The sequence below is a fragment of the Equus asinus genome, chromosome 10 (assembly GCF_041296235.1).
Source record: "Equus asinus isolate D_3611 breed Donkey chromosome 10, EquAss-T2T_v2, whole genome shotgun sequence".
Lineage (NCBI taxonomy): Eukaryota > Metazoa > Chordata > Mammalia > Perissodactyla > Equidae > Equus > Equus asinus.
Window position 1 is genome coordinate 48,302,748 of NC_091799.1, and position 10,841 is coordinate 48,313,588.

The 10,841-nt window shown below is 54.7% G+C and overlaps 1 protein-coding gene across 3 annotated transcripts in view; it reads left to right on the forward strand.

Annotated features, from left to right (window-relative positions):
- TLN1 (talin 1) overlaps positions 1-10,841 on the forward strand; it is a 32,124-nt gene that overhangs the window by 9,486 nt on the left and 11,797 nt on the right. For 2 of the 3 annotated variants that reach the window (XM_014866047.3, XM_070519209.1), the window contains exons 9-34: positions 314-418; positions 775-930; positions 1,700-1,801; positions 1,968-2,044; positions 2,275-2,455; positions 2,632-2,745; positions 2,853-2,961; positions 3,207-3,415; positions 3,586-3,684; positions 4,091-4,141; positions 4,706-4,873; positions 5,063-5,357; positions 5,906-6,072; positions 6,883-7,011; positions 7,181-7,297; positions 7,401-7,514; positions 7,717-7,851; positions 8,011-8,139; positions 8,317-8,419; positions 8,571-8,779; positions 9,158-9,277; positions 9,477-9,674; positions 9,864-10,003; positions 10,190-10,283; positions 10,385-10,474; positions 10,586-10,708. In XM_014866047.3, coding sequence (XP_014721533.1) covers positions 314-418; positions 775-930; positions 1,700-1,801; positions 1,968-2,044; positions 2,275-2,455; positions 2,632-2,745; positions 2,853-2,961; positions 3,207-3,415; positions 3,586-3,684; positions 4,091-4,141; positions 4,706-4,873; positions 5,063-5,357; positions 5,906-6,072; positions 6,883-7,011; positions 7,181-7,297; positions 7,401-7,514; positions 7,717-7,851; positions 8,011-8,139; positions 8,317-8,419; positions 8,571-8,779; positions 9,158-9,277; positions 9,477-9,674; positions 9,864-10,003; positions 10,190-10,283; positions 10,385-10,474; positions 10,586-10,708 — 3,534 coding nt within the window. The remainder of the gene's footprint in view (positions 1-313; positions 419-774; positions 931-1,699; positions 1,802-1,967; positions 2,045-2,274; positions 2,456-2,631; positions 2,746-2,852; positions 2,962-3,206; positions 3,416-3,585; positions 3,685-4,090; positions 4,142-4,705; positions 4,874-5,062; positions 5,358-5,905; positions 6,073-6,882; positions 7,012-7,180; positions 7,298-7,400; positions 7,515-7,716; positions 7,852-8,010; positions 8,140-8,316; positions 8,420-8,570; positions 8,780-9,157; positions 9,278-9,476; positions 9,675-9,863; positions 10,004-10,189; positions 10,284-10,384; positions 10,475-10,585; positions 10,709-10,841) is intronic. The other variant, XM_014866049.3, reaches the window with a different exon arrangement.

Here is a 10,841-nt window from a genome sequence, read left to right on the forward strand (position 1 = left end):
TGTAAGTTTTTATCCTTGCTCTTTGAATACTCAGCCCAAAAGGCCTTCTATTTGACCTTCTACTTCCTAACTATCCATTCATGTCTCCAGGATGTCTGCAAGTTCCTTAACTCTATCCCTTGAATCCTTGCTTCTGCATATCCTTTATTCGCCCCCATCCCATCACCCTCTCCATTTCTCATATCCTGCACTTCCTGACCTTTTCCTGTGTCCCCGTGATATGCTCCCCTGATACTTAGCATCCCAACTTAAATCCTTGTCTGTGATATTATCCACATATTTTACTAAATCTTTCCCCATTTCATACTCTAAGGCACATAAGAATTGTGGGCAGATAAGTGAGATCGAGGCCAAGGTACGCTACGTGAAGCTAGCCCGTTCTCTCAAGACATACGGCGTCTCCTTCTTCCTGGTTAAGGTGGGCTGTGGATCCTTCTCACTGCCCTCCTGATTTCCTGCTCTTGCCCTTTCCTCTCTGAAAGTCTCTGGCCCTGCCCTCAGTCACATTTCCCGTAAGCCCCCAAGAGTCCTGTTCTCTGCCACGCCCTGACCTTGTGAAAACTTGCCTGGTGACAGTCCTCCCCCACCACTTCCCTCCCCGCCCTGTCTTTTCCATCCCTTCCCCTTTCTTTGAAATGGCCTTGTCCTGGTCCATCCGCAGACACCCTGGTTTAGCACTCCTGTCCACCTCAGCACCCCCTGGTGGTCTCGATCTGATCTGATCATTCGCTTCTCGTTCGACCTCTGACACCAACGACAACCTCTGCCTTACAGGAAAAGATGAAAGGAAAAAACAAGCTGGTGCCCAGGCTTCTGGGCATCACTAAGGAGTGTGTGATGCGAGTGGACGAGAAGACCAAAGAGGTGATCCAGGAATGGAACCTCACCAACATCAAACGCTGGGCTGCCTCTCCCAAGAGCTTCACCCTGGTGAGCCTGGGGCTCCGGGGAGAAAGGACTTTAGAATTTTCAGAGAAGGGGCAGCTGCAGGGGTCTTTCCCCCTCCCTTGGGGCAGGTGCACTGAATGTGACGCCAGAAGAAAGGAGAACTTCAGAACTATTGCAGGAACATGAAGGTTAAAGTAGGGGGGAAATTCTCTCCTGTAGAGTCAGTGATGCTTAAATAAAACATTCTTTAAAATCAACACAACAAAACTGTAACCAGCAAGCTGAGCTCACAGGAAGCTTCGAGAGAAGGAAGAAAAATGATAAAGAAAGAAAGAAAAACAAGCCTCCCCTCTTTTAGCAGCAACTATATACGTAGTTTTCCCCTCTGGCTTTATATTTTGGTGTTATGAATTGAAAACTAACACCACCTTGATGAAGTGCTCCACTGAGAAAGAGAAACTACCAAAGGCTATTTTTCCACTTTGGATACTAGTGCTAACCCTCAATTATGGTCATTTAACGATAAATGTTTGTATCTTCCTACTTTATTATCAGGGTGAGAGAAAAGAGACTTCCTAAATGGCATGTATTTGAAACTATGTAGCATAAAGGCCACTCCGCAGAAATAAAATACTTCTGTCTAAGGAGGAAAATAAAGAAATAGGAGATTGAAGAAAGGCAGGCTTCTTCCTGGAGGGCTGTTAGCATGAGAAGACACCCTTATTGGCTCCACCCTGGGGCTCCCACCCTACCCTTTCCTGTCCTGGGTAGATTCAAGCTTGCCCACCCAGCCCCAACCTTGTCTCCCTAGGATTTTGGAGACTATCAAGATGGCTACTACTCAGTACAGACAACTGAGGGGGAGCAGATTGCACAGCTCATTGCCGGCTACATCGATATCATCCTTAAGAAAGTGAGTACTGCCTGCCCCAGCCTTCTCCTTCTCTCCCTTGCCTTCTCCCTAAGCCAGTCCTTTGGAAATGGGGACCCGGCTTCTGGGAAGTGGCTGATTGGAGAAAGAGGCTGCCTTTTCCGTCCTTCCCTCTTCTTTAACTCTTGTTCCTTTTTTCTTCCTACAGAAAAAAAGCAAGGATCACTTTGGGCTGGAGGGAGACGAGGAGTCTACAATGCTGGAGGACTCGGTGTCCCCCAAAAAGTATGAAGGATCTGGGCTGATCCCATCCCTCAGGGGCAGGGAGGGCAAGGCTTGACTTCAAGGACTGCTGGGGACAGGGAATCCTTAGGATGGTTCTGTAACCAGTCACAGGCTGTAATGAGACCTCATCCAGCCCCGGACCACGGGACCTGCAGAGGCAGTAGGGCTGGGCGGGAAGGGGAGGAGGGGAAGAAGTCCTCTCATTGCTCCCCAGGATGTCCCCTCCCTAGGTCAACAGTCCTTCAGCAGCAGTATAACCGAGTGGGGAAAGTGGAGCATGGTTCTGTGGCCCTGCCTGCCATCATGCGCTCTGGAGCCTCTGGTCCTGAGAACTTCCAGGTGGGCAGCATGCCACCTGCCCAGCAGCAGATTACCAGTGGCCAGATGCACCGAGGACACATGCCTCCGTTGGTAAGAATGCCCCTACTAGCCCCACAGTATCAGGCCTTTCCCCTCAGCTGGGCCTAGCCAGGAGTTAGGCAGTCTTTTCCCATGTCCCTGCTTGTATTCCTCTCCCTAGCCTTAGGTTCTCTTCTACCTTCTCTGTCCTCTAAATGTTCCCTGTTCCTCCTATCCTTGTCTTATAGACTTCAGCCCAGCAGGCTCTCACTGGAACCATCAACTCTAGCATGCAGGCTGTGCAGGCTGCCCAGGCCACTCTGGATGACTTTGACACTCTGCCCCCTCTGGGCCAGGATGCTGTGAGTGTGGGATGGAGAGGCCATCGGTACTGAAGCTGAGACTGCAAGGAACAGGGTTGGGGTCTACCAAACCAGAGCAGATCCTGAGGTTTGTTTCCCTCTTTCAGGCCTCTAAGGCCTGGCGGAAGAACAAGATGGATGAGTCAAAGCATGAGATCCACTCCCAGGTAGATGCCATCACAGCCGGTACTGCCTCCGTGGTGAACCTGACAGCAGGTGGGCTGGATGCCGAGTTCTTTGTGTGTGGTGGGGGGAAGAGGGGAGGGTGAGCATGTGCAAGCATGAGTGCGATTGACTCTGAGTGTGACTGCACCTCGACTCATGGAAGGGACTGTGTGTGTGCATCGCTCTCAGGACGTGTGTGCGTGACTAACTGCCTGTGACTGTGCTCCTCCTCAGTCCATCGTCTGGCCTGCTCTGTTTCTTACTCTTCCTCTTCCTCCTCCTCCTCCTCCCCTCAGGGGACCCTGCAGAGACAGACTATACCGCAGTGGGCTGTGCAGTCACCACAATCTCCTCCAACCTGACGGAGATGTCCCGTGGTGTGAAGCTGCTGGCTGCCCTGCTGGAGGATGAAGGAGGCAGTGGCCGGCCCCTGCTGCAGGCAGCGAAGGGCCTTGCGGGGGCAGTGTCCGAACTGCTGCGCAGTGCCCAGCCAGCCAGTGCTGAGGTCAGGGGCCACAGGGTTGGCGCTAGGGAGGAGAGAGGGTTTGAGCCCAAGGAGAAGGGGGCAGTCCACTTGCAGGATGGAAGTGTGGGACCAGTGGGCATGTAGGACCCGTGGACATGTGGGCAGGGATTGGGATTGGGCAGCTTCTGACTGGTGTTCACTCTCCACAGCCCCGTCAGAACCTGCTGCAAGCAGCTGGGAACGTGGGCCAGGCCAGTGGGGAGCTGTTGCAGCAAATTGGGGAAAGTGATACTGACCCACACTTCCAGGTTGGTGACTTACCCAACCCCCAGAACCCCAGCTTCCACGAGGTAACCTCTGATCCTGAATCCAGGTCCTAGTCCTGCTACTGTAAATTGACCCCTCAGAGCCAACCTGAACCTCTGTTTCTAGGAGATGACACTTCTTTTTTGGGGATGAGAATTCAGAACCCCTGAATCCACACTTAACCTCCTAGTTCACCCTTGACCCTTACTGGTGATATTTTTAGCCTCCTGTCATCTTTTCCATCTTCCCCATACGTAGCCCTTGCCCCAACTTGAGTACATCTTGAAACCCCCTCCAGTCCAGTCCTTTAGACCATACCACCCCAAGGAAGCTATTCCTCTAGCTCCCCTCTTCCCCACCCCATGCCACTTTCCTCAGCTGACTTGTCATCCTGGATTTCCCACGCAGATATGTGCACCCAGAGGGGCTGGGGTTCGATCTCCCCCTGATCCCCCCACGGTAACGGCCTCTGGCCTGGGCGTTCCCAGCTTTGTCTTCTCTGAGTCGCATATACTCGCTTCTGCACCTCTCCCCCAGCCTCCTGGGAGAGCAGAACATGATGCGAGATGGGGAGGCATGGCACAGTCCAGGCTTGGGAGAATGGGATCAGGGAGGGTAGTAGAGGGACCTGTTCCCAAGACTCCAGGGTGACTGCTTCCAACCAAAGTTGAGAAGAAATGGAGAAAAGAAGCTGGAGGTGGGAGGGACCCCAAGAGGTACCTCCCCTCTCCATCCCATTGTAACAGCACTGCCCCTCCCTCCCCATCGCCATCCGAGTGTATCCGCCTCTCGCATTTCTCCCGTTGGTGTAGGCTCTGTTTCTCTCGGTATGCGTTTGTTCCTTGGTGAGGGTTCTTTCCTACTGGGTGCTCAAGCCAGGGGTTTGGGGTAGATTCTGGTTGCTTCTGCAGACACTGTCCTGTGATTGGAGTCAGTGGGAATAATGAAACAGCTATGCCTCTGGAAAGGGTCCATGGATCCCAAGCCCCATCTCAGACCCTGCTGACTGCTGTTTCCTCGCAGGACGTGCTGATGCAACTAGCCAAGGCAGTGGCAAGTGCTGCAGCTGCCCTGGTCCTCAAGGCCAAGAGTGTAGCCCAGCGGACAGAGGACTCGGGGCTTCAGACCCAGGTTATTGCTGCAGCCACACAGTGTGCCCTGTCCACCTCCCAGCTGGTGGCCTGTACTAAGGTGAGCTGCAAAGGTTGCTCTTGCCTATGCCAAGGGCTGACGCTGCCATACACACAAGAGCCTCTCATTTTATCTTTTTGGCTCCTGAGGCCTCCTTACCCAACCCAGTGACTGTTGTGAACACCACAAACACCCCACCTCACGACCCCTTCCCCTTGCCTCCATCTCTGACACTCGGTTTGCCCACAGGTGGTGGCACCTACCATCAGCTCACCTGTCTGCCAAGAGCAGTTGGTGGAGGCCGGACGACTGGTGGCCAAAGCCGTGGAGGGCTGTGTGTCCGCCTCCCAGGCAGCTACAGAGGATGAGCAGCTGTTGCGGGGCGTAGGAGCAGCAGCCACAGCTGTCACCCAGGCCCTGAATGAGTTGCTGCAGCATGTGAAGGCCCATGCCACAGGGGCCGGGCCTGCTGGCCGTTATGACCAGGCCACTGACACCATCCTTACTGTCACTGAGAACATCTTCAGCTCCATGGGTGATGCTGGTAAGGATACCACTCCAGGGAAGAGGAAGAACTCAGTGAGGTTCCCTGAGCCCATTGGACAGTCCCTTGCAGGCCCGCCACCTCCCACTAAGGACGCACCCAGTAGACTGGGTGTTGACCCTCTCTGAGCCCTCCAGTTCCCCATCTGTCAAGCAGGGATATAATCCCCGTTCAGCCTGCCTCGGCATGTTTGAAGAATATACCAAAGTGTGCACACAAATAGATGGAAAGTGGCATTATTAGGAGATAGCCTGACCCACTCCACTCCACCCCTCACCCCCAAAAGCCTTCACAAAGAGTGCCTTCTCCTTTCAAGACTATTTGCTGAAAATACCCATTGGAGAGTGTCTTTCCTCCCGTCAAAGCCCATTGGGAAATGTTCCTCTCTGAGATCCTAAACCCAGAAAACAATAACTCCAGGGAAATTACTTTGAGAACTTTTGCCAGTCTCTTTACTGTCCAAAAAAGCCCCGTCTACCTTGTCTACCCACCCTTGCACCCTCTCAGTGTCTCTGGCTCCCTTACCCGATTGTGCCGGGTCCTCTCAGGTGAGATGGTGCGACAGGCCCGCATCCTAGCCCAAGCCACCTCTGACCTGGTCAACGCCATCAAGGCTGATGCCGAGGGGGAGAGTGACCTGGAGAACTCCCGCAAGCTGTTAAGCGCTGCCAAGATCCTGGCTGATGCCACAGCCAAGATGGTGGAGGCTGCCAAGGTACAGAGCTTTCTGTGCAGACCCCTAGGCTGGGCCCTGAAGGGAAGTGGAACGGTCCAGATGGTCACCCTCATCTGATGGAAGAGACCTAGGCAAAGCGGAAAATCCAAGAGCACAAGTATAGGAGCACTCAGGGAGTCAGTACTTCCCGCCAGTGTGACTCCCAGAGTGCTCTGTGACTGACAGGCAGCTGCACCCTTTCTCTCCCTCTAAGTCCAAGGTCTGCTGGTCCCACTTTTCCTTATTTTGCTGCCACCACCTGCCTGGGATTTGTCTGCTTCCTGGTCTCTCCTGTGAATGCACAAGGGCATTCAGTCCCCAGGGCTCTGCTGCTAGCAGTTTAGGGAAAGACAGTGGGACACAAGGGTACAGAGGAACATCAGGAAGAAGCCAGAAGATTTCCAGGCCCCTGGGCTCTGGGGCTCTTTGGTTTGCAGGAGCCCTCTGCTTTGGTATTCCTGAGATCCCTGCTCTAAACTGAGTCCCCCTTGTCCCAGAGAGCCCTGCTTACCCCCATTTGCTAATGGTATTTCGTGGGGAGTAGGGGAACAAGTATGCCCCCCCCCAAAGAGGGGAAGAAGGAAAAACTCCAGTTAAAGAAGGGATTTCAGCATCCCAAAGGGAAGCCAAGGTCCCCCTGAGGCTTCCCATTTGCCTGCCTGAGGCAGCTCATCTCCACATGATTACCTCAGTGGGGATATTAGAAATCACTTCAGGAAAATCAGTCTGAGTCTAGAGGGGTTAGAGCAGAGTTCATTTAGGGTCCACAGGGATGGGAGTGACGACCATTTGCCTCTCCACCTCTCTCAGGGAGCAGCCGCCCACCCCGACAGTGAGGAACAGCAGCAGCGGCTGCGGGAGGCAGCTGAGGGTCTCCGCATGGCGACCAATGCGGCTGCACAGAACGCCATCAAGAAAAAGCTGGTGCAGCGCCTGGAGGTGAGGCTGGGAGAGAACCAGGAGCAAGAGAGCTCTAGGAGGACTGAGACTGGGAGGGCCATGTGGAGAGAGTCAAGTAATATTTCCTTGGAGGACATCTTGGGCAGGGCAGGCCAGGGACTGGGTACAGGAGTGCCTGGGGCTTGTCCCAACTCCTTTGTCCTCACAGCACGCAGCCAGGCAGGCTGCAGCCTCGGCTACACAGACCATCGCTGCTGCCCAACATGCAGCCTCCACCCCCAAAGCCTCAGCTGGCCCCCAGCCTCTGCTGGTGCAGAGCTGCAAGGTGAGACTCCAGGAAGTGTGTCGGGGGCGGGAGGAGGTGTGGGAGGAGGGAGACTTTCCCCCAGCCTGTGGGGGGATGGCTCTCGTGACATTTTCCCCTACAGGCTGTGGCAGAGCAGATTCCATTGCTGGTGCAAGGTGTCCGAGGGAGCCAAGCTCAGCCTGACAGTCCCAGTGCTCAGTTAGCCCTCATTGCTGCCAGCCAAAGCTTCCTTCAGGCAAGGCACAATCTCTCCACCTCTCAGACCAGACCCTTTCCCCCCTTATCAGTCCCCTGGATGTCCCACAATTTAAACCTCTGCCAATAGCCTCTTTCCCAGTACTGAGCCCCAGTGCTCACCACATCCTGACCGTCATCAGTCCCTGTCCCCAGACCCAGAGGGAGGATGGTACTTCATCTGCCTACCCGTTTCCCTACAGCCAGGTGGGAAGATGGTGGCCGCTGCCAAGGCCTCAGTGCCAACAATTCAGGACCAGGCTTCTGCCATGCAGCTGAGTCAGTGTGCTAAAAACCTCGGCACTGCATTGGCTGAACTCCGTACTGCTGCCCAGAAGGTATGGGAGCTGGCTCTCTTTTTGGAAGATGAGGGTATAGTCCTGGGATGATGGGGAATTTGTGCAGAATAACCTAAAACCGGGATAACTGTGTAACCTGAGGCATCAGTGTGCGACACAACAGTATCTCTTACACCCCAAACCCCCACATCATTGTAGGCTCAGGAAGCATGTGGGCCTTTGGAGATGGATTCTGCACTGAGTGTGGTACAGAATCTAGAAAGAGACCTGCAGGAAGTGAAGGCAGCAGCTCGGGATGGCAAGCTTAAACCCTTACCTGGGGAGACTGTAAGTATCCTTAAGACCTCATTCTTACTCAAACCCTGAAGTCTTCCTTCCCATCTGTGCCCCAGAGCTGCCCAAAACCTTCATTTAAACTGCTATCTGTCCCCAAGTAGCTTCTCAAGTTCCCTCTTCCCAGTTCCTCCTATACCTGAGCCCCTGAGTCTCCCCCTTCATCCCTAGATGGAGAAATGTGCCCAGGACCTGGGCAACAGCACCAAAGCAGTGAGCTCCGCCATGGCCCAGCTGCTGGGAGAGGTCGCCCAGGGCAATGAGAATTATGCAGGTACATGGGGAGGGCTAGGAGTGGGGCCCATGGCAAGGGGAATGGGGAATAGGAGCTGGATGAAAGATGGGGTTGACAGAGGAAACCACTGGGATCAGGGCCTGGCGGTAGGCTGCCTTCTCCCTTCCTGCCTCTCTCCTTGTCTCCCCAGGCATTGCAGCTCGGGATGTGGCAGGTGGGCTGCGGTCACTGGCCCAGGCTGCTCGGGGTGTGGCTGCGCTGACATCAGATCCTGCAGTGCAGGCCATTGTGCTTGATACGGCCAGTGATGTCCTGGACAAGGCCAGCAGCCTCATCGAGGAGGCGAAAAAGGCAGCTGGCCATCCAGGGGACCCTGAGAGCCAGCAGCGGCTTGCCCAGGTCAGGTATTGGGAAGGGTCCACTTGTGCCCTCTCCGCAGATCCCATCAGAAAGCGCACGCTGACTAGGGCAAAGTCTCATCCACATGGACAGACATTTCATTCTGCTCTTGAGAGCTCTCTAGATTCCGTGCTTTCTCTCTGTCCTAGTAGAAGTGTCTCAGTTAGACTGAGGCAGGGGCCTAGCTAAACCCCGGGTCTGGGGAAGTTTGATCACTATCACTTGATACCCTAACTTCAGCCTCTTCAGCTACAACACCCCCTTTCCTCTCTCACTTTCAGAGGCAGTGGAGCAGTTATCTCCCAGGTGCCATGGGCAGAGGAGGAGGTCTCCCAAATTGTTTCCATTTTGGCAACCCGCATCTCCTTTCCCACTCAGGTGGCTAAAGCCGTGACCCAGGCGCTGAACCGCTGTGTCAGCTGCCTGCCTGGCCAGCGAGATGTGGATAATGCCCTGAGAGCAGTGGGAGATGCCAGCAAGCGACTCCTGAGTGACTCGGTAGGAGGATGGGGGTGTCGGGGGAACATAGGAGCCGAAGAAGTCCAAGCTTCTCCTTCCACCTTAGCCCTCTCCTTGACCCTGATGTCCCAGATTTACCCCTTTCATTACTCTGTGCCCATCTCCCAGCGCTCCTGTACCAAATTCTCCCTTGCATCATTCGCCATTCTTGCATCCGACTTTCTCTCTGGCCCTGCAGCTCCCCCCCAGCACCGGGACATTTCAAGAAGCTCAGAGCCGTTTGAATGAAGCCGCTGCTGGGCTGAATCAGGCAGCCACAGAGCTAGTGCAGGCCTCTCGGGGAAGCCCTCAGGACCTGGCTCGAGCCTCAGGCCGATTTGGACAGGACTTCAACACCTTCCTGGAAGCTGGCGTGGAGATGGCAGGACAGGCTCCGGTATAAAGAGGCACAGGGTCTGGTTCAGGAGTCAAAGAGCAGGCACCTGTGTGACCATAGAGTCCTGACCTGCTCCTGCCCCCTTCCCTCCCCAATCTGTAGTAGCACTTAAGTGTCTGAGACAGAAGATCCTTTTAGAGACAGATAAGAAAGGACTGGACAATGTGTTGACCTTCTCACCTTCAACAGAGCCAGGAGGACCGAGCCCAGGTCGTGTCCAACTTGAAGGGCATCTCTATGTCTTCAAGCAAACTTCTTCTGGCTGCCAAGGCCCTGTCCACAGACCCTGCGGCCCCCAATCTCAAGAGTCAGCTGGCTGCAGCTGCCCGGTATGTAGGAGCTGGGAAGCCCAGCCCTAGAATGTTGAACAGACCGGGGAGGGGACATTTCATGAGAAGCCCCCACCTTAGGAGTGGTACAGACAAAAGAGAAATTGCTATAGAAACTTCCCATGTGTCTAGGAGCCAGGAATGCTGACCTGTGCACTCACTCACTCAACTTTCTGTTCCCCCCAGGGCAGTGACGGACAGTATCAATCAGCTCATCACCATGTGCACCCAGCAGGCACCGGGCCAGAAAGAGTGCGACAATGCCCTGCGGGAATTGGAGGTGGACACTCAACAGGCCAAATGGGGTTGAGGTTGAGGAAGGGGGTCTGGGTTTGGGGGTGAGGGGGTGTCTTGGATCTCACTTCCCCCTCCCCTACACAGACGGTCCGGGAGCTCCTAGAGAACCCAGTGCAGCCCGTCAATGACATGTCCTACTTTGGCTGCCTGGACAGTGTCATGGAGAACTCAAAGGTGCGTGGAGCCAGAAACCCAGAGGGCAGAGGGCAGGAAGGTGGAACTAAGCAGGGGCTGCCCTGCCCCTCTGAGGACAGCAGCTGACTCTCCTGATCCCCTGTTTCTCAGGTACTAGGTGAGGCCATGACTGGCATCTCCCAAAATGCCAAGAACGGAAACTTGCCGGAGTTTGGGGAGGCCATTGCCACCGCCTCCAAGGCCCTTTGTGGCTTCACCGAGGCAGCCGCACAGGTTATTCTCCCGAGATGGATCCTGGAGTGCCCCTGCTTTCCCTGCCCGCTCCTCGCGGCCTGACACACACGTAGATAAATCAGGAAATTGTGTTTGCAAAGCCAACTCTGGAAACTGGGGTTCTTTCCCCTCC